The following is a 27,843-nucleotide window of genomic DNA, read 5'->3' on the forward strand; positions in this document are numbered from 1 at the left end:
TTCCCAGATAATCGTGCAAAAAAGGCCGTCTGCTCTATATTCGGGGCATAAACTCTACATAGTGTCAAATCCCTCCCGTCTAGTCGGCCCTGCACAGCCACAAACCTCCCCTTGGGATCTATCATTGTAGTTAGGGGTTGAAATGGAACTCCCGCTCTCACCCAGATCAGAACTCTCCGCGATTAGGCAGAAAAGGTAGTATAAAACAATTGGCCCTGCCATCTGCGTTTTAAGGCACGCCCCTCAGTTTGGTCAAGATGAGTTTCCTGCACAAAAGCCACCTGAATCCCCCTGCGAACCAGATAGGCATGGACCTTGTGTCGCATGGTCATGGAATTCAGCCCCCTCATATTCCAGGTGATACATTTCAGTTCAGGTAGGGTCCCCATTCAGAATTATACATGCGAAACGTTGCAGCATCAAAACCCCTGGCACACTGACAGTCCCCAGAAACCCCAAAACAACCCAACAAACCCTCTTCCCACCCACCCCCAGAACGGGCTCTAAACTGCAGTAACCCATCCAAATTCAAAATCCCAATTAAAGAAAGTCTCTGGTAGCCACCTGAGTCTAACAGCTAGTGTGAGTTTGAGGGGGTTCAGCACCACAACAATGTGGACAACAAGTCTCTGAAGATTAGGTGACCCAACCTCCCAGACAACTCCCCTGATATCCCATAGACCCAGACAACTACCTTTAAAAACTCAATAGGCCTTGTTACCATCAGCGCACACTCCTCCCCCCCATCCCGCACGGTTAATCACATTCCTGTACTATACCGCAATAAGAAAGATACAGGGATCACTCGTCCAAAAGGCCATCCGCAGTCCTTGGAGTGACATGTGGCAACGTCTGGTCGCCGCCTCCCGAATCCTCAGATGTTGCATCCTCGGATCCTCTTCGGGAACCCGAGTCCCCAGCGGATGGAGACGTCACCGCCCTGGAGCTAGTGGAGACCGCCCTGAGGGCCTCCTTGCGTTCCAATTCGGTCTGCGACACAGAAGGCACTAGATTAGCCCCTGGTTGTCTCTTAGTCCATCTGCTCTGCCTAGGCTTCAGCGCAAGGTCCCGCTTCACCCCGTCCGCCAAGCGGGAGTCCGTCCCAGCCTATAAGACTCTAACCAGTTACATACTTCCTCAGGGGCATTATAGAATGAGGAGTTGCCATCCAGCATAATTCGTAGACGGGCTGGAAACAGGGAGTAGCGGTTACCCTCGTCACGAAGAGCTTTCTTGACCGCCAGGAACGAGGAGCGCTGGCGTTGGACCTCAAAAGAATAGTCGTGGTAGATGGAAACCCGTGCATTGTCCACTTGGTAAGGCTCCATCGTTCGTGCTCTCTGCAGGGGGCCGGCCAGGCGCCAGGGGACGGGCCGGGATGCGGTGAGCTCTCTCCAGCGTATAGAATTGCTTCAGCCCTTCAGGAACAACCACCTCTCGTAACCAGGTCTCCAGATAGCTTACCATGTCAGCCCCCTCAACTTTTTCCGGCAGACCCACCACGCGTATGTTGTTACGCCTGTTGCGTCCGTCCGCATCTTCAGCCTCTTTTCCAGCACCTATACTCTCCTCTGTAGGTCTCCCAGGGCGGCCTCCGATGCCTTTTGCGCAGGTTCCAGCAAATACGGCTTATCCTCAGTCTGTTTCACTCAGTCTACCAACTTCCCATGGTCTGCCCACAATAGTCCCAGACTTGTGGACACCTGGGTGATGTCATGATGTAGGGCTTCTCTGGTACCGGGTATGGCCTTCAGTATCTGGTCCATCTGACGCTGCTTGAGTCCCGCTGCAGAGTCTCCTGATAAGTCAAGCGCCCGGTAAATCCTCCGCAGGGTCTAGAGGCGTGTGCCCGGTTTCTGGCGCAATTTTCCCATTGCGCCGGCCGTCGCTCCATGGGCAGTCTCTGTGCCAGCACAGTTTTCCTCAGGGCAGTGTCACCAGGAATACCCACCAACGAGGATACCTCGCACGACCACCGAGGCAATGGCACTACTCAGAAGTGGTGACGGGCCTGCATCCACTCTCCAGCGGCATGGGTGTGCCTGCGCAATACCGTCATGGTGCCAACGTCTACAGGGCAGCGTCCGCTCAGCCGGAGAGCCCAGAAGCAGTCCCCGCAGCCGTCAGGATCTGCAGATGAAGGAGGGGAGCCCCGCTTATGGGCTCGGGCCCTGTGTCACCGGCTCCCAGCCCGCCAAGTCCGTCTACCGGACTCACTCACTTCCAGTATGGTACCCGGTGAAAAGAGGGGTGATCTCGCCAGCAGTTCTGGGGCTTTGGCCGCCCGTTCTCAGCGTGTGAAGGTCGTCCAGCAGTCTCTCTCCTGCCTCAGCCAAGCCCCACGGAACACCACCTGGGCAACAGGACAGACTGCACACGCAACCCAGATAGGGCCATCATATGGGGGTACGGCGCGGTCCTGCCACCACTTGGCCAGAGAAGGAATCCCTCGGCAAACTCCACCTGTCTTACTCCTGCTCACAGGTCCAGCAGGCCCTCCGGGGCAGCCAGCACCTCCCCAGCGTCCACGCGTGGTCAGTGTTAACAAAGCTCTCCCGCCGGCCAGCCCAGGGATCAGGCAAGGTACTCCAGTCTTCTGCAGTGTGCAGCTCCGCTCCACTGAGGCCTCCAGGAAGACTCCCGTGATGCAGCAGAGCACCCCCACCGCCCTGCTGACTCCAGGGTCCCGGGCCTCCGGTCCGTGTAGGCTTCAGCAGTCGCCGAGTAATCAGCAGGCCCCACCGCGTTCTCCTCTGCGTAGTCCCACCGCCGAGGGACATGCTGCGCCTCTCCTACCCACTACAACCACAGCAGAGCACCGTCGGGGCCTCCGGTCATACTGAGGTCCCCATCACCTCCGGTGCCAATCTCCCGGGGCCACCACCGGAGCTCCAACTCCTGCCGCGAGTGTAAGCCAGACTGCCCTCACTCCGGATCGGACACCCGTCCACTCGAGGTCAGGGATGTGCCCAGTCATTCAGGCCGCACAAAATGGACGGCGTCTTCCCAACAGCTCTCCGGCGGGTCGAGGAATCGCCGCTGCTGGTCGTGTCTCGCTGCCCAGAACAGCTCCGCTGGCCCACGCCAAGGTAGGTAATTATGTCCTACCCGTCGCTAGTCTGAGCCCAGCGACGAGCAGTGCTGTTTAGGATCTCCCAATTAGTCTACGATTTTTCATCTTACACGACCGTGTCCTTTGTCTTTTTTGAATAACGAACCGCAGAACAAACCGGCGGCTTTCAGTGTATGCCACGACCCTAATTGAACCCCCACTCTTCGTGACAATCTTGCCTTTGTTAGATTCTGCCGAGTGGAGCAGACGAGGACCGCCACAATAACGGTGACCCACGTACTTCCTGGTTTCAAACTACATCTGAACCCCTCACTTGTTTTGCTGCATCTCTGTTTTGGGCAGATTTTGTTCTGTTCGAAGTGACAAGGACTGCCACATATGATCCAGCGGTGATCCATGTACGTCCTTGCTAAATGTTACAGCTGAACCCCTGATTGTCATCGGCAAATTTTACTGACAGATATAATCTACCTTTCATATCTTCAAGATTCTACCAGACCCACTACATTTCAGTATCTATTTAAGATCTATTGCCCCATTTCCCGCAACCCCTGTCCTGATGAAGACCCTCTAGCAAGGTTTATACCACGCCTACATCCACTTGGGTCGAAACGTCGACATTTCCTCTTGTGCTCAGCCTCCTCCCTCATTTATCATCTGTGATTTTATTTGAGGCATGACTGTCTAAATTAACTGAAGAATTATTTGTTCCATTGTGTCAATTTATTAAATTTCTGGTATATCTCGGTCTTAGTGACCAATGTTCTAGTTTCTATACTTTCACTAGCCCAGCACCACCCTTCCCCATTTCATTTCTTCTAGGGGCATTATATGTGATTGATTATGTATTTAATTTTATTAATGAATCTTTCACGATACACGTTGTGATTAAAAACAATGTTGTTATAATTATCTTTGTATGTACACATTTGTTGTTAAGATTCAGTTATTTGTGTGTCTATCTGGGACCGCTTTGTTTGTATCAATAATTGCTGCTAGGCCCGGGTCGAGAATGCTGAGGGGGTAGTTTCCCTTCCCCCCAGCAAAGGACCATGGTTCAGGGCTGCGACAGGCAGCAAACGAAATCCCAGGAGGAATTGAAAATAACTGGACAAAGAGTAGTGTCACTCCTTTACCATTAGTCCTTTGCTTCTCACCTACTATAAGCAATTTCCCCTCCACTCATCCAGCTTCCTGCCAGCACCAACCAATAGTCTCTTTATGGTCCAACTCAACATCTGAAGTGACTGCTTGGGTTATGCGTAGGAAGGGGCAGGCAGAAATGATCACTGCACACTTCATTTTCATCAGTTTTAAGAAGTCTGGACACAGATGGGGGACATCATTTATTTATAAAGTTTTATATAACGCAAACTTGACCATAGAAAATATCAGAGTGCCTTACAAATGATCTGGCAAGAAGAAACAAGTAAAACAAAGAACAAATATACCTGCTACCTGTACACGGTGTAACTCAGGAAAAGGCATAGATTCATCTCCTCATTGTTTACAATTACAATCCACTGAGCCTCTGGTTTGGTTTGACCCATTTTTAAAATGGGAAACTACAACCAGTGTGCCTACTGTGAATTTTATGTATAATTTTTTTATTACTGGGTATATCAGGTCCATTTCCTGCTCGTAGAGGCAGAAAAGTTAAAATTTCTGAAAACGCAACATTAATTTGCGCTTCTTCTGTACTGTGTTATGGAGACCAGTATTTCTCTTTGAATAGCTGAGCACTCGAAAAAGACCATCTCAGGGTTGGCCAAAACCCTGGGCAGATTATAGCTGCTGAAGTGCTTGCAATATGTGTGAACCAAGGTAATTTGAATGACTAACTACTTTACCAAAGATTACACGCAAGTTTCAAATAGCTCGCTAACTCTGGATTTGTCCAAATTTTAAACCAATACAAGATTGGTCTGATTGCTAAAAATGCTTCTACAGTGACCAATGCAAAAACAGGTGATGGACAGAATGCAGAACAATGTCATACATTCACCCCAGTACAGAGATCTGGGCCTAAATCCATCGTTTTTTTTGCTCACCATGCCATTCCAGTTTGGACCCAGCCATCTGCAAATCAGTCTTGAACCTGTGCCCCATGGGAACAGTCCAGCCCGAACTGCCAAGACAGGTCCTCCCTGGACTGGAAACAAGCATCCAAGGACCGGTTTCAGGCTTTCAGCCCTCATCAGCCTGGATAGCTTGATTCCAGTGGCATGGAGAACACGGGACTCACGTCTGAGCATACCTGTCCCACTCGGGTGACAAATGCAAAAACAACAGGTGATGGACGAATGCAGAACAATGTCTTACATTCACCCCATTACAGAGATCTGGGCCTAAATCCATCGTTTTATTTGCTCACCATGCCATTCCAGTTTGGACCCAGCCATATGCAAATCAGTCTTGAATCTGTGCCCCATGGGAACAGTCCAGCCTAAACTGCCAAGACAGGTCCTCCCTGGACTGGAAACAAGCATCCAAGGACCGGTTTCAGGCCATCATCCCCTTTTGTATCGCTTTGTTCGCCCTAAGTTGGCAGGGTATGCTCAGACGTGAGTCCCTTGCTCACTTGGCCACTGGATTCAAGATAGCCTGGCTGATGAGGATTATGAATCCGAAACCGGTCCCAGGATGCTTGTTTCTGGTCCAGGGAAGACATGGCTTGGCAGTTCGGGCTGGACTGTTCCCATGAGGCACAGGGACAGATTTGCATATGGCCATGTCTGAACTGGGGTGGCTGAGTGAGCTAAAGAATGGTGATGGATTAAACCCAGATCAGTTGACTGGGGTGAGTGTTTGATTTGCTCAAACGCTCCGTCCATCATCCCCTTTTGTATCGCTTTCTACAGTGACCAAGGCCGAGCACAGCTCATCTACACTTGGGCCTGCTCTCTCTCCCCTCTCATCTGAGTTTAAGTGAGTGAGTTGTGAGGCCCCAGAGTCCACTGAACAGGTTTTATTCTTTTGTAGGGTATACACAAAGCAACAAAAACGCTGGATCATACCACTATGCAGAATGATGAGCTTCAAAGACCATATTACAGCACCGATGTATTACAGATACGATTGGAGCAGTTGTTTTTTCAATTGGTAAATTTCTCACAGCCATATGGCATTTGAGGACCAAGAAAATTATTGTGGGAGAAAAGGTCTTTACTTTACAGTTTCCTGCTTTCCTTTGCATTCACCTGCATAGCTTTCCTCAAACAGATTTCTTTTCTCATGGGAGTACTCTAAACTCTGTTGAGTCAGTAGGTCTCAAAGGCTTTAAACAAGTGCATGCCTTGCACTGCTGTTTCCCAACATTTGCATACAAACGTATTGCGAAAACCAAGACTTTCCCACAAAACCACAAAGGACTTTGCATATTTTTCATAGTTTTTGAGTGATAAATGCAAAATTTGCTGGAGAAGTCAGTGTGCAAAGATACAACCATCCCGCTTAATATTAAAACCAAAAGAGGTGGACAGAAAATTAGCTAAATTTAAGAAGCACTATTGATCCTCTGAACCTCGCAGATATGGGGGAGAAGTGACAAAATAGGCCCTACAGGAGATGGCTAAAGTGTGACCAACCAATGGCCTTTTCTGATACCATAACCTCTCCTTTTGCATCCCTATCGCTTCAGAAGGTTACCGGCTTCATTGCCTTTTCCTTCGGTTGCCATTATCTAGTCGTGTGCATTCTTTCCCTCTGGGTGTCCTGCTCATATCTACTGTATTACCGTAACATTCTGAGGTCATTATTATATCTGCTGCATACTTTGAGCTTACTGATGTCGCCATCTTATCTGCTGCTATTTACCTTCTAAATTCATCATTCTATCTCCCGCATTATGTAGCCATTACAAACGCATATTATTTGATCACTACCCCCAACCTTCGGACATCATTATCGAAGCGGCTGCATGATCTGACCAATCGGATGGGTGGATCTTATCTACTCATTTCTCTATGCTTTGGAGGTCATCATCCTTTCTGCTGTACTCTCCGACTGATCTGATACCATTGCATCAAATAGGTTCTTTGAATCTTCCGGTGTTATTTTCAAAAGTTGTATTTGCAGATCCTTGAAATGTTGTTATAATATTTAAAACTAGTGCTGCTTGTATATTGAGGGGAATCTTTAAATAGGCCGATTTGACTTAAGGCACAGCTTCAAAGACAGTCCTACATGCTTCCACAAGGTCTTACCACATTTTCAGGCAGCTTATGTCCAGGGAGGTACTTCACGTTCTCATGGTCGCTGTTGATGATTTCTGTAAGTTTCCTACCATTGACCTGTTCCTCGAAGACCCACATATTCACCGTAGAGGCAAACTTGTTCAGGGATTGCACATTGTTGCCTATTATTTTGGCAACAGCGGAGCCCCTAAGAAAATGGGAAAAGAATTAGAAAAATTAGGGCACCCAAGTGGTGAGGCACTCGACAAAGAGGTATATCCCACATGGATCTTTTAGAGACACTACACAAAACTTGCATGCAGACAGGTTACAGGTGCCAAACAAGATATTTGCTCCCAATACAGCAATGAGATTGCTCTGGATACTTTACTTGACATGTGCATGAATATTTATAAGTGTAGACCACACTACACTTTAAATAAATTAAATACAATAGCCGAGTCTCCAACCAACAACCTAAAAACAGGTTAAACTGGGCACTGGTTGTAAATTCAATGGCGTAATCAACTGCCTAAAAATCTTGCTAAGGCACTGACCCCACCATTGGATCTATCTCAAAAGAAAACGGGGTAATTTTCCAAGTAAACCACATACTTTCATTGCACGTCCCCTTCACTATCCCACACATGGATGCTATGTACTGCCAACGAAAACAACTGTTTCTTCTACTGATGTAATTTCTGTCAGCAAAGCTTAACACTGCTGAATGGAAAAACATGAATATGCGGCAGAATACAAGTTGCATAGTTTTTGCGTATTTGCACAAACACTGCTCCAATTTTAAAGCTACTGATTGGTTTTAAGATGTATCGTAAAAGTAAACCTGCAATTCTTAGTGTAAAATGATTTTCTGCACTTTTTCTTAGGATCGATTGTTTTATGATGTTATACAATTGTAATATTTTATAGTTATAAGCTGTGTAATTGTTATGGTTTTAATTAACTGAAATAATAAACTTGATACTTGGTGGGGACAAACCTAGCCAACTAGAAGTGCTGTGAATAACAGAGGCAAGGGACAACTTGCTCCTTTATCATTGATGTAGGTGCCTACACCTAACCTACTCTAAATGGAGGGAAATAGAATCATTATGGAGTTGTATTTCTTCAGTTTTGGTCCATTCAGTAATGGGCACCATCAGTGGTGATTTGCAGATCTTGTCAGATGTAATCAAACTCCCCTCTCCCAGACAGACCCAGTAGTCTCAGTGAGGAGGCAGACCCCGGGGTCGGCAGACTCCCCCCGTAAACAACATGCAGGTTTAAACTGTTACATCCGTCTTACAATTGTTCAGCACCGTATTTATCCTTGGAAGAATGTCCCACATCTGGAGGTTGACTCTCACAAACAGAGGGCTGCATGTTGCACAAGGTTATAAGGATTAGAACCTTAATTTTATATGTGGCTGTGTGCACAGCAGATCCCCATAGAGGTAACGGGCTCACGGTACATTCCCACCACAGGCGAATGCGGGGATGGGAGGTATCACTTTAGACATACAATGCTACTCTGATAATTTTGTAAGCTAGCTCTGCACTTTAGTGAAGTACTGATGTCTATCTATGAAGTGGTTTTAATCATTCCACTAATGTTACCACCTGTGGTTTCAAAGGTTGAGTGACCTCATGTCCTGTGATCTCAATCATGCTTTGCCCTTATATGCTGTGTTTGACACTCTGTGAGCAATCTGAAGCCTGGACCCCCTCCTATGAACGTGACCTGCACCAGTCACCCAAGGCCATTCAGAAAACAAATCCCTCTACACGGGTCCTCCATGTGCGGTGGGAGAGGATTGGAGCAGAGTTTGGTTTCAGTCCATGGAGTGGTTCGCACACACAAAAAACTCAAGGTATACATTTGTTGTGTTAGGTCTATTTCCACCCATTGCTTTCAGAAGCAACTTATCTTGGAAAGCCAGAACTATTTTGTATGATGAGAATACACTAGTTGATGACTGGTTTGAAGAAGAATTAAACATTTTTCTGGCAGATGCAGCAACGTAGCCTTTTGCTATTCCTAAATAGCGATTTTTAAGGAATCGCTATTTAGGAATAGGAAAAGCCTATGCATGTAGAAATCGTATTGAAATAGCGATTCCTAAACATTCCTTAATTGCTACTCGCAAATTGCTAGTCGCAATTAAGGAATGCTGTCCCATTCATTCCTATGGGCCTTCAGGCCCATAGGAATGAATTGGAGATTGCATGAGCAATTTGCGAGTACCAGTAGGTACTCGCAAATTGCTCATGCAAGTTCAAGGGTGTCAAAATGACACACTGTCGCACCCCTGAGATTGATCTCTGCACATATGTTGCACACACACACATGCCCTGAGGGCATGTGTGTGCAACATAAAACTTAGAAAAATGCACAAAAGTGCTTTTTTCAAAGTTTTAGCAAATTACCATGAAGTTCAACTTCATGGTAATTTGCTACTCCTATTAGCGAATTCGCTATTTTTTTTACTTTCATGCATTGCATTTAAGGAATATCAATTTGGGATTCCTTGAATGCAATCGCAATTTAAGGAATCTCAATTTAGAGATTCCTTAAATTGCCATTTTTGCATTTGGGATGATGCATCCCAAATGCAAAAATACCGGGAGCAAAGGGGCAGATTCTGAGAATCTGCCCCTTTGCTCTTGGTATTTAGTTTGATGCATATGCCTGTTTGTAATTTACTAGAATATTCATCTTGCCTGCTAATACAGAATTCACTGCTTTTAAAAAGGCATGGTTTGGTAGGGGGTTGCTCAATAGGTAGGGAGTCGTTAGTTTGTAAGGTGTTAAATTGAGGAGACCCCCAAGGCCAAGATATAATAGCTTGTGGGATGTTAACAAGCTTTGTTGTTTGTTTGTAGGCTGGCCTGCAAATTAGTACTCGAGTCTGAAGCAGTTATCTGGTAAGCTAGTGAGTCTACTGTGTCTGGTCTCATTCACGAGAGTATCTTATGTTAGGGCATTAGATGTTAGTAACATGCTATTTTTACGATTACTAAGAGAACGAAACGCATGTGTTCTACAATTTTTTATCCAAAATTTGAGGAGCATCCTAAATTGTGTGCGATTAGATGCTTGAGAGAATATGAGAATAAGTTGAGTCAATTCAGAAGGCATGGTGACAGTCAGTTGTTGATTTCATATGTGAAGCCTTTTAGACCGGTGACTACAGCTACTATTGCTAGATGGGTGAGGTTTTGTATGTTTGAAGGGGGCGTAAGTTTGCAAGAGTATGGTGCTTATTGGGTGAGAGGAGCGATGGCGAGTAAGGTTTTCTTGTCAGGTGGTCGTCTGGAAGAAATTATTTCGTGCAGCAGATTGGTCAAATGCCGATGTATTTGCAAAATGTTATTGGAGGCCTTTGAGTCATGTATCGTCTGTGGTTTATATCACAGCTTTGAACATGCATACTGCTAGACTCCGGTCTCGTCATGAAATGTAGATTCTCCAAGTTTATGTAGAGAGAATCCGGATTTCATTAAAGTCACGGAGGCTAGCATTATCCCCCCCACACTCCCAGATTGGAATTTGGAGGGGGTGTGGACTTGTTGAGGCATGTCTTGGATTTTAACGAAGTCTCATTGAAGAATGGTTTATTTATGATTTTATGTCTGTTTCAGATGTCCAGTAAAGGAGAGCATGAGGAAGTTGTTCTTCATGCAAATAAGTTGATGATTGCATCCGGAGAAGCTCAAAAGAGGAAGATGGCTGCTGTGACAGGGTTTATGTATGTTGTTGGACATTCTAAAGTTCCAGAATGTTGATGCTTGTGATGTAATACTTTGAAGTGCTGCAAGGAACTGGAAATAAACGTAATATGCATAATGCTAGCCTCTGTGTCTTTAATGAAATCCAGATTCTCTCTACACAAACTTGGAGAATCTACATTCGCTTTAAAGAGACCGCAGCTTCCCTACCTCATACTGAGGTCAAGCATTTACAATGTTCTCGATAGACGGCTTTAGTAGTCAAATCTACACATGTTTGAGTGACAAAATAGTGCTTACAATAATTGCAACCCTAGTATGTGCATCTTTTGTGCATATGTTCTAGTATTGTGCCCTAGTAATGGTTATGTCATCGGTTGCTGTGTTCTCTGGGCGCCTGCTCTAGTGGTTCGCATTCTGCTTTGGATGGCAACTTTCAGAGAGAAGTTGAGAGGATGGAGCGAGTGAAGCTTGTGCATGTCTGTGCTCCTCTTTATCAGTGCTTCAACCTGGCAATAAAGCATCTTTTACAAAGCTTTGTGTGTGCTGCACTTCACAGTATCATTTCCCAAGTGTTCAGGCAATAGAGTGCTTCATTATCCCTGCGTCATCAGAGTTGATGTAAAGTTTGTGGCATTTTAATAATTTGGACACTCTTATGCAGGCATTACCAATAAGAATGCATTCGTGGGAATTGTAAAGATTTAGATGCATTGTGTCACGAAATGCGCTACATAGCACTATCAGCAAATTAAGAGTTATCTCTAAAGATGAGAACACAGAGAGAACTCTTGGGAACGGATGGGTGATGAATGTTTAATAGGCAGGACAGTTTGAAAACGGTCTCAAGTGAGCATGTTCAGAGCGCATGAGCAATCACTATCGAAAACCTCCGAACGCACTGACTGAAGCAAGGCACAGAAAACAGCTCTTAAAAACTTCTAAGTATTATAAGGGATACTTACTTTTAAAAAGCAAAGCAAGTAAGAGTGGCAGCTGGGATGTAAGGAGGATGGCAAGGGGCTGGTTCCAAGGGTCCCTTTTGTGATGCAGCGCACACAAACAGACCCAGCTGGCAGATACATGGTGCTAGGCTAGAGTGGCTCCCGGATGGCCAACCGTTGTCCTTTAAACGGTCTATGCCCGAATGTGCAGCAAACGGAGTTGTTTGACCACCTGTCCCCCATGTTGCTTCATGATCCGCGCATTCCCCAGCTCTGGAGGGGGATAGACTTCTATTGTGTAAATACGTTAATGCTAAATCGCTCCACCCCTCCGCTGCCCGGAACGGTCATGCACGCCGGTTCAAGGACTGGCTGCCATACAAGCATCTATGTGATGCCTGGAGAAATGGTCACCCCATAGACAGGGAATATTCCTATTACTCCCTGATGCACCAAACTTCACTCCAGCCCAGGCTACTGACGAGGCCCTGGGGACTTCTACTCGAAAGCGTTAGGAACTGAATATCTTGGACGCACCATATAGGACCACAGCCCTCTGAATTTGGGCTCATCTTGGGTGAGGACATAAAGCAAGGGGTCCGACGTGGAGGCTTGTACCAGAAGTGCTGGAGGATGCTCCTCACCGTGAACAAATACATACACACTTAACACAATACTTTGCTGACGATGAGGGGATGGCCACAAACACAACTACAGAATGGGGTGCATTCAAAGTGCTCATTAGAGGCCATTGTATTAAAGCTACATGGGGAGTGCAACAATTGCTACGCAGGAAGATATTTGACTTAGACAGGTCCATTAGAAGGGCAGAGCAGCAAATGGCAATCGCCCTGGACTCTGAATTGTGCAGGCGACAAGCAGACTTGTGCACCTGATAATGCCACTTATCTTATACTGCCTTCTTGGCCACAGCATGCAAATGGGGATAGGGCAGGTAGAGTTCTGGCACGGTTACTACGATAGGCTTCAGACAGGGGAAATAACTAATTGTGAATTGCTCATGGTGAATACACAAAAAGCCATATGTAATACTTATTGCGACTATTATTGCAAGCTCTACTCACCATGGGACTGCCCGCCATCAGACAGGCTGTGCCGAAACATGTTCGCTGTGCCTACTTCTGTGCTGGATCCCCTCCAGCAGCAGGAGTTGGATGAGCTGCTGTTCATAGATGAGGTATGCACAAGTCTACTTCAGATGACACGTACCAAACCACCAGGTAATGGAGTTTTACGCTACGTCTAGGACCCCGTTACTTGACAAGCTGATATCGGAATATAAAACGTCTTTTGACATGCCAGAACGATCCACGTCAATAAAAAAATAGACGCCCTGAATGTGACACTATAAAAGGGGGTGGGGTGTCACTGAATGTCCACTCCTACCGCCCTTATCTCTTATTAATCAAGACAAAATATTGAGCCACGTGCTAGCCAATCAGCTACTGCCACTATAAACAACGCTCATCCACACAGACTAGAATGGGTTCATTCCAACATGCAGCACGTTCATAAAAGTGTGCAGACTATTCACTATTATAGCTGTGGTGGAATCCCCGGGAGAGAGTAATGTTGCAGTGTCCTTGGACATCGAGAAAGCCTTCAATACTCTCAGTTGTCTCTAACTGGGTCTGGTGCTGACTGCATGGCATTGGCCTGGTGTTCCCAAGATAGGTGAGATTGCTATATGAGAGACACCTGGCTAGAATGCACATTGGACAGATTATATCGACTGAATTTCCTGTAGCGCACGGCACTCAACAGGGATGTCTCTTTTGCCCACTATTATGCACCCTGGCCATAGAGCTGCTGGCCTTCATATTGCAGCAAACAGCACCAGAGTGGGGTATTGCCCAAGGTCGCAAACACCATCTGATATGCAGATGATGCGCTGGTGTACCTATGTAAGCCTGGGGATGCACTGCCGGTGCTAATGGTGAACCTAGACGACTTTTGGTAACAATTGGGATTCAGAGCGAATTGGACCAAGTCTTGCATTTTTTCCTCTTAGGAAGCAGTCATTAAGTGACGTAATCGTACCCCATGACACTAGACTATTGTGGGCACCCGGTATCTTTAAATATCTCGGGGTCCAAGTGCATCACAATAACAATGACATAGTGGAGATCAATCTATGCAGGATCCGGACGACTTCAAAACACTTCTTGCCACTTTGTTGTGTGTTACCTTTGTTACCAGTGGGCTGCATAGCTATCCACAAAATGCTCATCCTACTGCGGTTACTGTACAAGTTCTCTGTGGTCTTGCTTCTACTGTTGTGCACCTTCTTTCTAGACCTGCATACAATGCAGTCAGACTTAATCTGGGGGGCAAACGAAATAAGTAGCACTCTATAACACAACTCCCATTCGTGGAGGGAGGGTTAGGAGCTCTCAACTCTGAATGGTAATACACAGCTGCACAACTGCAGTGGCCGCTGCACTGACTCCACACCTCTGCAAAACCAGAACATGTCGGAAAGTAGCCTAGTGGAATGGCTCTTCACCAGCAAGCCAACTTAGGCACGACTGCCCAGAATATATGTAGCCGCACAAGCCTGTTGGATTACATTCTTGCACACCAGAGGTGGCCTTATCCCGTACTCTGCATCGCTCCCACTGTGGGAGCCCTTTTGCACAAAAAACATCGGCTGCACGTTTGAGACATGCCTGTGGGCCCCAGCCAGCATCATGAAGGCAGGGGACCTATATGCACAACTGATGGACACCCATGGGATCGGACCGGGTCTTTTTCTGACATATAGAGCGTTTGCTCATGAGCTGGCTGACACTTGGGATGAGGCGGAGTAGCGGCTAAATGCGATACTACACTGCCTACTAACACAAGGGGAAAGTTGCCGGGCTGTAGCAGTTTTGTATGCAACACTGCAATATCAGCTAGCAAAACAATGTGACAATGTAAGAGGCAGGTGGGCTCAGTGCTTGCAGACAGACATCACGGAAAAGCAGTGGACAGATGCCAAAATGTACATCAAAATAATCTTGTGGAGTTGAAGGTTTAAATTACTGCAATTTAAATACTGTCACCAATCTTACCTTCCTCCAAGGCGCATTGGCTGAAAATTTCCAGGTTCAATCTCAGTATCCTTTACAAATTCTGCATAGAACATACTATTCCCGCACACTTCTGCATACGATCGGGCATGCAGACTCAGATCAGATCAGTGAGAGGAGGTGTGGGTCACTCTGCACATTTTATGGGAGTGTCCAGCGATACAGCGATATTTGGTCTAGGGTGGCCAATGTGATGACCGGGGTGCTGGCATACACATTCAATCGGACGCACGGTGGCTCTTGCTAGGCGTCACGGGGAGGATTGATGGGCAGCTTACACAAAAACCTGGCTAATGCTAGCTGATGGAGTGGCTAAACGCAACAATGCACGCCTTTGGGTGCATGCATACCTCCCCTCCCAAATTATCGGATTGGATGGCAGATATGGCCTGGTGTTGCCTTGCGGAACGGATGGTGTATGAGAGCAGAGGTTAAAAATATGGAGCCCCTGAGAGAAATATAGAGTTTAAGACTAAAAGGGACCGAAGGGGGGTGAGAAGGATGTACAAAATGACTCTGGGAGGTGAGATGTTGACTCGCACAGGATGTATAAACCTTAATGCGCTGTAATCGGCAGTACCCTCCGCATGCTGTAACCCGTATTTCATATGATGACATGATATATGATGTATTTGCCTGGAACTGTTTCTTTTTCTGTTCAATACAAATACTATATATATATATATATCAGTATCCCTTTATCACATAGTATGGGAATGTCCAGATTATGGAAATCTTGGCTTAGCGTGCTGATCCATGTGTCGGACCTAGTGGGTAGGGAACTGAATCCTAATCCAGGCTTCTGCCTATAAGGCTGTATAAGCAAAGAGAATAAATAAGAGTGCTGAATGATCAATCTAACATTGATGCTATATAAGCGCCTTATTGCAATGGCATGGAAGGCCTCGGAACACCCACATATATCGCGGTGTCTTATAGACCATTGCAAGTAGGCCTCAGTTTAACAGACAGCCATACATTCAACGTGTTGAAGGTCTGGGGCAAGGCAGAGCATTACCACGTGGGATGCATACGTCATAAAACAAGAGGTTCAAGTGGACGATTGGCCGGCTTGACTGTTGTCAATAAGGAATGCCGCGTATTGTGTAAGGGTTCTATTAGATGCCCCTAGAGGCTGCACCACAGGGGAGAGCGAGGGGCGGGGAGGGGGGGGGGGGGGGGAGAATCATACTCTGATGACATACCTGGGCAGGTAGGCCCAATGATAAGGAGGCGGTTAAGGAGCCGAATTGATGGTTTATCTTAGCGGGCTGTGGACTACAGAGGGCGCACAACAAGGGGTGATAAGGTCACAGGGTCTATGGTATGTTTCACTAGTATGTAGTTGAATTATTTGTTGCCTGCTCCGTTTTTCATGTTCCCCAAACAAGATGTCGATGTTACTGTGGGAAGAGCACAAGTGTATAACCCAGCACCATATGTGGAGAGTACCCACTCCACGCTGTGTCGTGTGGGGAGAGTTTACAATGAATAACACCCTACTGTTGTACTGTTACTAGCTTGTGAGTGCTTCATCAATTAACTGTCTACAGTTTACTCTTGTACAGCAAAAACGTAAAAGCAAATAAAAAGCAATTAAAAAAAAGTATTCAAATATTTTATTAGCGCCTTCTCAAAAGGAGGTAATAAAATTTCAAAAAGGCTTTTTGATTCACTTAAAATAAAATCACATTGTAAAATGCCACATTAAAAAAAAAAACATTTCCTAGTTGGAGTTATTAAACGGGTTGTGCTCTCTCTGATGTGGCCCAGACGGGTCATGAGGTGACAAAGTTATATTTCCGAAAAGACACTATTGTTACCTTCAGTTGCAAAAGCAGCAAATACATATAGAACATAGAGGCATTATTAACATGCACGCTGATGCCAGCCCGTCACTAATAGTTCGCATGATTTGCATCGTTCACATTGGTCTGTAAAACTGCCGCTTTCCCTACAATTTGACCTGGTGGCAGGTAGTCACCTTCTCCCTGTAGATGAGAGATGAAAGGCAACAATACCAGCTGGCTACAAAGGTATGGATCAGGAGACGGACTATACAGAAAAGGACTTGGTAGCAGGCGACTCAACTCCACCAGATTGAAGTAGATGAGAGGCTACCTCGAGGGAGATTAATTCTTGCGTACAAAACAGGTGCTTACAACTTACCTGTGACGGAGCCCTAAGCACGATTCTCAAGTGCTGATGACACCTTATGAAGATTGGTGGCGAGGTCACTTATCTCAGAGCAGGAAGGCTAAAGAGTGGAGCTAGAATAAGTCACAGAAAAAGAATCTAATGGAGAGGTTATAATTGATGACTGAACTGGCACAAACAAAATGCTTCATTGGGTTAGAGGCAAATAATGAAACCGATTAGGGCCTGAAAGGCCCAAGTAAAATGAGTTATAAAGCACAACAAGACGGGGTGTAGAGGGAAACAAACTAGAGGATAACAGCATAGTGACCTTCAGATTGCCGAATCAAATCAAAATCTGGATAGGAGATAGCCCAGTCTCACCCCCTCCCCCCCCCGCTATATTCACCTTTTAAGAAAGGATACCTTAGAAAACGAAATACTGGTCTTTGAAGTTTTCACACAAAAAAAAACTTTGCCAGATCCGGATGGGATGGGGGCAGGGGGTTAGGGGGCAAGGGACAGGCAGAGACTAAAAGGCCTCAAAACCGTGGGAGTGGAGGTAGTTTGCCACTGATGATCTGGGGCCTGTCCTACGATGGTTCTGCCAACTGGACCTGGTACACCCCTTGCACACTTGACTAACGTCATGAATCAGAATCAGAAGTTATTAGATGTGCAGAGTTCAAATGTATTCGGTCTTCTCCTTGGGTTAGAAGATAATACTTTCAAGTACTCTAGGTGCTGTCTTGTACAAAGGTAGCCCACACAGCAACATCCACAGGGAACCAAGCACAGGTTATGATTGGCAGCACGCCCACCCAGTCTTTATGACCCAGCTCTGTGCCCTCTGCTATGAGCAGGTGTGGACACGGGTCCAGCCGAAGTGTTAAGATGGTTGTGGTACCAGGTGGACTGAAGGTAGGGGTAACCCCATAGGGCCGCCAGTAAACATGCAGTTGCAACCCCCGTCCAGACCTACAGCACTCAGGAAGATTGAGTCCAAGTGTGGGCCGACAGATGCCTCCCGACTTCTGTAGGCAGCCTTTGTTTTGGTTCACAGCAATCTGGCAAATGTAGCCATTATACTGGCCTTTTGCACTCAGGTAGATGCTCAACCACAGGGTCAAGGGGAGGAACACAGTGTTGCGGTTCCAGTCAGAAAGTATGATGAATGACTGGGGGAGGGAGCATGGGGGCACAGGCTCTAGGGTCCCCTCTAGATCACCCTAAAGCAGTAGGCTTCTTCTAACAAGTCCCACTGCCACTGGGAATTGGCTGGACCTCGCTCCTCCTGGAGAGTTGCTCTTCCCGCAGGGCCAGACATCCTTCAAGGCGCTTCAGGACAATTCCACAAATACTCCAGTAGAAAGTCCAGACTTCAGATGTTCCCTCAGCTCAGGGACACCGGCTATTAGGCAAACATCAACCTTGGTGGCACAGTTGTGCTTCCAGTATTCTGCGGAGCACTGCCTTCCTTGTATAGAAATCACCTGGATCAAGAACAATGTGGGGTAGCTTGGGTCCCACTTTTTTTTTTTTTACACAAACAGTGTCTCAAACTGTATAACTGGTTTGAGGTGGTACTTCTTTCAAGTGTACTCTCCACACTGTTCTCCAAACAAAGCCTTTGTGTGATGCAGGTACCACTGGAGCCGTCTCCATGCTGTAACAAGCACAGCCAAGGCAAATAAAGGTGTGAGGTTTCTGCATCTGGCTAGCAGCAGCTCAACAGAATGAGTAATTGTGGTCAGGCAAAAGGGGAGGACTTGCGTAGCAAGCTCTTTGCTTGTCACACGAGAGACTTCAATTCCACTTCTCACCCCTACTATTCACCAATTGGCAGTGCTCAGGAAGACTAATCAGCAGCTTCTTGCAACCAAGAGGCTCACACAATTTCTAAAAGGAGCCATTTCTCCATTCCTTCACTTGTGTTTGAGGCTCCTCACTCCAGCTATGGGAATGCAAGCAATAAACTTCCATGGTCTTGAAGCAATGTTCTTACCCTATATCTTGTGTTAGGCCTAGCCAGGGGAATGCCAAATGGATCCCACTGGCCTTCCATACTCTGGCTCGCTCACGCACCATGCATGTGCTACAATCGCTACACAAATAGATGGACCGGGGATGTCAGTGCAAAAGCCTTTGAACTCACATAGTAGTGAAGGTTTACACAGGTAGGCTATCACGCCTCAACCAGATTAACCCAAATAAAGAGGTCTGGTCACACTACTGATCTCAATGCAGTGGCAGCGTTATGCTGCCACTGCCACTCTATGCACTATTAACCATGACAGAGACAGTAGTCCACTGGAGTACATTGGTGCACCCATCCATGTCAACAATGGTCAAGGACAGACTTCTGCATAAACATTTAAGAAGACGTGATGGCAGGGCCAAAATTAAAATACTGGAAAGTGGGCTAAAAAAAAAAAAAATCAGCTGAGAACACACAGCAGAGGAACATGCCTGTACACTATGCAGGGACCATTACTGCCCAAACAAACAGCATGGCACCTGCAGATGCCTTATGTTGGGGAAAATAAAGACTATTACACTATGTTTGTGACATCACATAGCTCATGACAGCAAGAACATGATGATATTAACACAGGATAGTCACAAAGGAACACCTAAGGCACCAAATACAACAGGGAGAAATGTGTAGCCAAAGCAACATTAAAATATGTGCACTGCGCTTCTAACAATAAAAAGTCCAGGGAAAGACTGCACTGGCAGAGGCGAGCAACCAACAGCTGCTCCTTGAAGGAGAATAAACACTGGAACGGATGAAAATGGCTAATTAGCCAACTTCCATCACCAGAAAATGTTTAAGTGCTCAAATGCACAAAAATAAACGTATGCAAATAAGCCAGGGAATACATCAGTCCACGGATGACAGCACCTTGCCTTATCCCTGCACTCAATCTACATTGACCCGGATTACATGTTACTTATAATTTCCAACTTGGGCAGAAATGCGAGTCTCCTACTGAATAGGGAACACAAGTTTAGCAGATGTACTGCACCGTTCCGAGACACCCCCTCACCTCCCCTCTCCCCCACCACCCCTCCACTCCATTTGACCTGAAAAGTGCTGGCATTGAGATACAACCAGTGACTCATGGGTATGTGCCTCATTCTGGATTTAAAAACTCACAAGAGGTGGGTATCACCAAATAAGTAAATACCAAGCCCTTTCCCCAGACATCACAATAACACTTGTAATGAATCCCATTGAGGGAAATTGGAGGGTCACTGGGGAGGCACCTCAGATAAGTAGGCAGTCCAAAAATGTAAACTCTAATGGACCAACTCTCAAGAGGTCCCATCCTCAAGACCTGAAATCATGGTTATGAAACAGCAAAGACACCCTAAAAGTAGCCAGCCATGGAAAAGGAGACCAAGCTCAGCAGGCCTCTTCCACCACCCAAGAGTTTTGTAGAGGAGGGCATAACCCTATTGCCAACACGCCTACTGTGCATCTGAAAAAATAACTGTTGAAACAGTAAATGGCTAAAAGTTGCGAAGTGGTTTGGCAGCCAAAAGAATTGGGGAGCCGCGTTTACAGCAAGTGGGGAGACTGCCAGTCCCACTATCCATCAGGGTAAAGGAGCCCTGAAACAAGCCATACCTGCCGGCTTGACAGTGCTAATAAAGCGCACCTTGTGTTGCGCGGGAAGTCCCCGGGCCAAGGGCGGGGCCATCTTGCGCCCGTCTATTGCCCGAGGACGCTGGGCGGGCCACCCCTATGACATCTGCAGAACAAACAGGTAAATTCAGCTTGAGTGATCCACTTGAAACTTTGCTTATTGTGCTTTCAACTGTCCCTTCTGTTAAGCGTGGCTTTGGGAGTGAGGGAATGCAGCCCACAAAATGGGGAAGAGCAGGACCCCAGCAAACCGGCTAAACCTGCTGTCAACCCTACTCTTGATGGCTTCCTACACAGTGCACTGGGTGCGAAAAACAATGAAATCAAAACAGTTGAAAGGCACTTATCTCTGCTTTCGACCTTCCTGTGCCCTCCCTCTTGCCCCTTCGATCACAAGCCCAGGCATGGAAGCTGTCACACCAAGTATACAATTGGATTCTAATCCCACTAGCCCACATCCGGCTATTTCAAACTTGATAGCCCCTATACCCTTGGAGCCGCAAATTGAAATTGTCCCCCAGAACTGCAACGCCCCATGAGGGAAAACAACAAAAGACCAGAAGTGTGCAAAAAGTTAAACGTCCAAGGACAAGGGCTAAAAGCTTGCAGCAGGATCTAAAGGATCGAACAGAGGACAATATTGAGCACATGGTGGGGTACATTCTTGAGAGATCTGTAGGTAAACTGGAAGCCAAACTAAGGCCCGTAAATGAACGCTTAACTGCAAAAGAAGTCGTACTTGATCGCAGGAATAGGTTGCCCAGGTTGTCCACTGCGATCGCCACTATCCCTTTGCCTCCCTCAAGGGCTGATTCAACGGCCTTGGCAGGCAGGTCGAATGTCCCCTCCCCCCCCCACCACCACCACCACCAGCAATCATGACCCCTAACTGCCCTATGAGCGACACCTCTACACAGGATCAATGTACAACACCCTCCACACTGCGAACCTGAAACACAGGATGTCATTCAGCCAATTCCAGGGAAGGATAGGAAGGAGAATGAGAAGGGGGGGTGGGGGGGGGGGGGGGGGGGAGAATAAAACCGATGGGAGAGCTACCCTCAAAATCATAGTCCTTGATCTCCCCCTGAGGCTTGCCCTTATGTTGCAGTGTTCTCTAATGTGCCTGGTCTTCCAACAAACGCCACTGAGTCATTCACCCAATTGAAGAACAAGGTACTCCACTGGTTAAACCTGTATGCTAACTTATTGTTCCTAATGGCGCCCAGAATACTAATGGTGATCAGGGTGGGTTGGCTGTGTGCCTTGCCCAAGCGCTTCCCAGGTGACTGTGAGATTGTTAATTTCAATTCTACTCTTATTGTCTGACAATTGTGTCTTAATTATCATGCAAGTGGCAAGATGCACCCTGGCATATGCCTCAGTCCATGGAATTCTTTCTATCCACCCTGGGATACAGATGCTAATTACCCAAGCGAGGAGGAGGGCATACTGTAGGAGTGATACTAGAGCGAACTACAGGAAGTATTTCTCCCCCACAGAGTGAGACCAGTCTCCTCTGGCTGTGATTGATCGAGTCCGCTAAAATGTACCCCCATGGCCACACTGACACTTGAACAGGCTAGCCTGTCAGACAACTGAGCCCAATGTCTCCATTTCATACCAATTCTACTCCTTCTAGAAACTGCCCAGATGCCAGATTGCTTGACTCACTTACTCACCATAGTTAGCTGTGACTCTTTGGTAGGAGAAAAAACACTGGGAGACTGCATTCAAGAGGAAATGAGAGATCTATTATTGGCCTGACCCTTTAAAAACCAATAATGTTACTCCACCGCCCCCTCACCCAACGTAGACAACATGGTTAGCTTCTTAACTTTGAATATTGCAGGGAATCGTGTGTAGGTGGATAATCCAACATGGGGCATTTTATTGATAAACACCAAATATGCCTCCGCCGAGAAACTTGGGCTCAAGATCCAACTGACAGGTGTGGCTACAAGAGCTTGCGGGTCCCAGCTAGCATTTCAACAGCAGGTCAGACATTGGGCGCCCTCTTTGTATAGATAAATGTATCACTCTCCTGCCCCATCACTCAACTCCAGTTGAGTTGGAGGGACATCCAAAGGCTAGTTTTCTCCCGAGATAAGGGCGCTCCCATCATTGTAATAAACATATACAATTGAGGCGTAGGGAAATGCTCTGAATCTCCAATTCTGACTGCATTGAACAAAATCCTAGAGGGTTTCCTGGGCTCTCACTACATGATTATTATGGGTGATCTAAATCTCACCTTTGAGCCCAATAATGCAGCACAGGATGCCTCCTCGAAAGAGCATCAATTCTGGGGCAGACCAGAACTGAAAACTCCATGTAGGAAATTAGTATCAAGAGCTGCCCTGTTCAGAGTGGAGCACTAACCCCCGTTTTATTTTCACACCCAGACACAATTTCACCACCTACACTACACATATTCGCTAGGGCCCTCATACGCACTGCACCCAACGGCATTAGGAAAAAAGATCTCCGCCAAGAAGGCCCCTTCACGGGTGCCTGATCGGGTATTTCAGCACAGACCCGATAAGGAGCAGACCCGTTGATGAAGCAAGACACCTACCTGTTGGGTGTGTGACGGTCTCTTTCCGAAAGGAGGATATACTTCTCCTGTCCATCCGATTATCCACACACTGGGTCTTCCCCTTGATCTCACACCGTTACCTGCACCACATATTAGGAACTGCATACTACTTTTGGTTATGTTGACTGAACAGCCAATAGCAGCATCTGTCCCCCTTCTTTGGGGATGTGCTCTGTGCTCCCCTGGAGTTCCTGCTAAAAGGAACTGCTTTAGCAGCTAACACTTTTAAATTTGGAAATGCACCAATCTTAGACAAAATCTCAGGTTACCTTTAAAAATCCAACAACAGCATCTGGGTTCCATGTATAAATACTATTACTAATATAATTGCTGCTGGTGCCTTGACTCCATCTACATGGAGGGGGAGGAGAGTGTCCCAATCGTCAGAAAGGGAAATCCGGTCCATCAATTTAACTACTGCCCCACCAGCCTCTTGGACAACCTCCAGAAAGTTTTCGGTAAGCATATTGTAGATCGACTAGAGGACTGGATAGAGGGCAATCATACCATTTCCAATCTCCAAGCCGGATTTAGACTTCTGATAAGTTCACTAGATCAAGTCTTCCGCTTTCTGCAAACTAAGTGGAAAACTGTTGACATGGGGCGGTGATCTTTTTGTGGCCTTTGTGGACCTCCAAGCCGCTTTTGACTTAGTCCCAAGAGACAAGCTACTGACCAGTCTCCAGGGTATAGGGGTCCTGTGTAATCTATTAAGAATTATAGTCTGCCTCCATGAAGGGAAATACGCTGGGATCTGCACAGTTATTAAGGGTGTTCACCAGGGATGTGTTCTGGACCCTACCCTCTTCCTTTTAAATACTAATGAATTGTGTAGGTTATCTAACTAGCTGTGCAAATGAAGCTCCCTCTCTTGCTGGGAAAAAAATACCAGGCCCTTTTTTATGCAGTTTTTATGATGAGGTCATGGGTTATGATTTATAATGTTGGTTTTTAATATTCTTGAAAATTAAACTGGTTTTCGATCTGTCAAACTTTGAAACTGAATTGATGACTGGAGGCAGGCAGATTCATCTAAAGAGGTTTACATCAGACAGCAGACACAAAGGTAAGTTGCATAAAACATGTGCCTCACCAGGAGCAAATGTTACTAACTAAGTTACCTAGTTACTGTTTGTCAGATCCCTGTAGAACTCCCAAGGAGGAAAGAGGCAGCTCTCAAGACGCACAGTGACCAGACAACAGTCATGCCAAGTCATAACACTATTGAACTGCTATTGTGATCCAGTCTACGCATCAAAAGAGGGGTCCAAGTCGTATTTTACTTCTAAAACGAACATGCCCAAACGTATTGTTAAGCAAGAGTTACTTTTCAAAATCCAGAAATAAGGTGCCAAAATCCTCCTATATGTTTAGTTGATAACCAATAAGGTCTTACAAAAAACAAAAAAAACAAAAAAGAACAAAGCAAACAAAGGCTGTAAAATTACTCTTTCATAGTTTTTGCTTTTTACTTAAGAAGCTAGAAAAGAAGGACACTGTTAATCTTAGTTCAATAATAGATGAACATCTACATCATGGAGAATAACCATCCTCATCGCATACACAACCATGAAAGTAAGTCTCAGCGAAGCTCAGCTTCAGATCACTAAAAAGCTGTTACCTAAGCTTGTGCATGACTCTTCAACCTCTTAATCTGACTAGGGCTCTCTGTGGCCTTAGTGGAAATATGAATGGGATATAAAGGATACATCAATACTTCTATGGTATAGATTTCTCTGAAAGCCTCGTCTGCCATCGACATCAAACAAGTCAAGCCATGCCTCATACACATAATGCTTGCACTCGTGGATGGCAGAAAAATGAACTTCATGCTTAACAATACATTTGCTTAGACGACAAATGGCATGATGGCAAACGGTCATGTTTGACCAAGACAACTATGGCTTTTGAAATCCAGAAAAACATCCAGCAATATTCTGTAAGGTTAACCGTAATGCCAGCAGAGGCAGATCCTGGCTTACTCATCCTGAAATCTTAAAAAGAAAGCATCTAGAGAAGGCATAGAAAAAACATCCACATGTCATGATGGGGAAACATTTTAAAAAGAGGCACTCTACAGACAATCAACAGAGCAAGACTGGTGGTTGAACAAAGAACGTGCAAAACTCAAGGATCTGCTTCAAGGCCCATTGGTTGGGCAACACAGTCACTAGACCCACAATTTCTCTACTCAACACTGCTTTCTTAATGGAGGTATAAAATATATTTGACTTCCAGGATTTTAAATTTGTCACCATTAAAACAAACGTTTACAGGAACTGGAACTTACTACTTCATACATGCCTCAGTGTCTTCAAACACCAGTACAATGTAATATGTAGTAGATTCGAAAAGGTGATGGAATCAATGTTATATGTAGGTAGGTCACTTAGAATGTTTATGCTAGGGGAGAATTACCTTGTCTACGTGTTCCTGATGAAATAATTTATTTCTGAAAAACCTGAAGTCGAGTTGTATGTGATAATAAACAGCTATCCAGACAGTGCAAAGAATCTAACCTCCTATAGCAAGCATTGCAGCAAACCTGGTTGGTGGCAACACGTTTTACGAATAGCAACAAAGGTGTGTAGGGGGTTTTATTTTTTACTTTGACCCCTGGGATTCTGAGGCATGATTGTTTAAATCTGCTATTTCAATCTAGATCTTGTTAGGGCACTACGGGGATATATCACCTTCGAAGTCTCTGAGTAAGCGAGTTTTACTTAGGGTGTGCAAAACTTGCATAATTTGCTATAGCGTAATTACATGAACTGCATCTTGCCCTCAAAAAATTACCTGAACAGTTCATTAGAATAAAAGTTAAGCTGACTTCGGTCGTTCGTGTTCAGATTTGTAGTTCTGCGGTAAAAATTTACCAGAAAGGTGCACTTGGGTAAAAAAATCTACTTGAAATGTCGCTGGAATCCCCATGTTAAAGGAGCTGATGAGAACGTTCAAAAAACTGCCACACACGTTTGGATTTGTAGTTTCACACTCAAAAATTACCCAAACGATCTGCTTGGGTAAAAAATATAAAAATATAAAAAATAAACCTGAAATGCCACTCATGTTCAAAAACTGCTCCAACGGTACAGCTCAAGAAAAAACATCCGAAATGACACAATATTTTTGTAAATAGCATTTACATAGCGCTTCCTACCTCGGACAAAGAGTTGAAGCGCTTTGCAGCAGGTAGCAAACAACTCCAGAAGTGGCATAATGGCATAATTTTGGCAATTTAGCAAAAACTCCAATACGTGAAATTACCAAAAGTACGCCAACTATGCAGGGGATTAGAATTTCGACCAGGCCTAGTTTATCTAATAAAAATGTAAAAAGTAAAAAAAAAAAATAATAATAATATCAAATAAATGAACTATAAACAAACTCAAATGCTAAAAGTCTTTGACATCCAGCCTCTAGTGTTTATTTAAGGTAAGGAGGTCAATTTTAATTGTTGAAGACTGCATCAGACGTAAGTGGGGATTGGGAATTAATTTTAATGCTCCAAAGGCTGTCATCAGGGCTCCATTTACTACTACTGCACCCAGTGTTGGAGCTAATTTTCTCCACCATCACTTACCAATTTCCTGAGCCTACGATGCAGACCTTCAAAGGAGCAGACATGGTCTGGGGAGAGCGGTGCAGAGCTGCAGCGAATATCTATTGAATGAAGGTCAGTCCCAGCTCTGCTGTTTCAAACGGCGAGCGCCTAAAGGAGACTTGCTGAGCTGCAATAACACACCCAATGTAACCCACGCTGCATCGTCATCATAACGACGCGACACTGACACTGTTTCAGGAGGCCTGCTGGACATTGTAGTTTGTACTAAAATTACTTCCGGGCTACTCTCAAAGAGTCTGGAACGCTAATCGACAGAGTAAACGTGACGAAAAAATCAGCGGCCATCTTGGTAAGGTGATTTTTCACAACCGGCTATGATTTAGCATTTAGTCACAGTAGATGTTTAACTTTGGGAGAGACTATACGACGGAACGGAGCAGCAGTGCTAAGTGTTCACACAAAGTACAGCTAAAGCTATGATTAAAGGTCCTGGTGCTAATGTGACGCCCGGCTCAATAGGAAAACAAACATCGGCAAAGTCAATATGTCTCACCTGTGCAATGAGATCTATTACTTTGTCAATGTTTATTTTAACCATGTTGTACAACGGCACGGCTCCTGTGCAAGGCCAGGCTGAAAACAATGCTGGAGAAAAGATCATGCTGTGTAAATATGTTTTATATATTTGTCCAACCCTAATCGCTTCAAATTACCTTGAGTGAATTTGCACCTTGTATATATGTACCTCTAACCACTAGTATCTGTAGTAGACTTATGTACTTACTACCATTCTTACTTGACTTTAGAGTTTACCTGTTTGTATCTTTCGTGTAATTAATGTATTGTGAAGTCATTATGTAATATAACTGGTTCTA

At 45.5% G+C, this 27,843-nt stretch overlaps 1 protein-coding gene across 1 annotated transcript in view; it reads right to left on the reverse strand.

The window, feature by feature from the left end:
• Positions 1-27,208, reverse strand: part of GPD1L (glycerol-3-phosphate dehydrogenase 1 like) — a 196,534-nt gene extending 169,326 nt beyond the window's left edge. Inside the window, exons 1-2 of the mRNA XM_086942106.1 lie at positions 26,987-27,208; positions 7,279-7,456 (exon numbers count right to left, since the gene is read on the reverse strand). Of these exons, the coding sequence (XP_086798232.1) occupies positions 7,279-7,456; positions 26,987-27,030 (222 nt within the window). The 5' untranslated portion in view covers positions 27,031-27,208. The remainder of the gene's footprint in view (positions 1-7,278; positions 7,457-26,986) is intronic.
• Positions 27,209-27,843: the final 635 nt, after the last annotated feature.

This window comes from Lissotriton vulgaris, chromosome 10, assembly GCF_964263255.1.
Source record: "Lissotriton vulgaris chromosome 10, aLisVul1.2, whole genome shotgun sequence".
Classification (NCBI taxonomy): Eukaryota; Metazoa; Chordata; class Amphibia; order Caudata; family Salamandridae; genus Lissotriton; species Lissotriton vulgaris.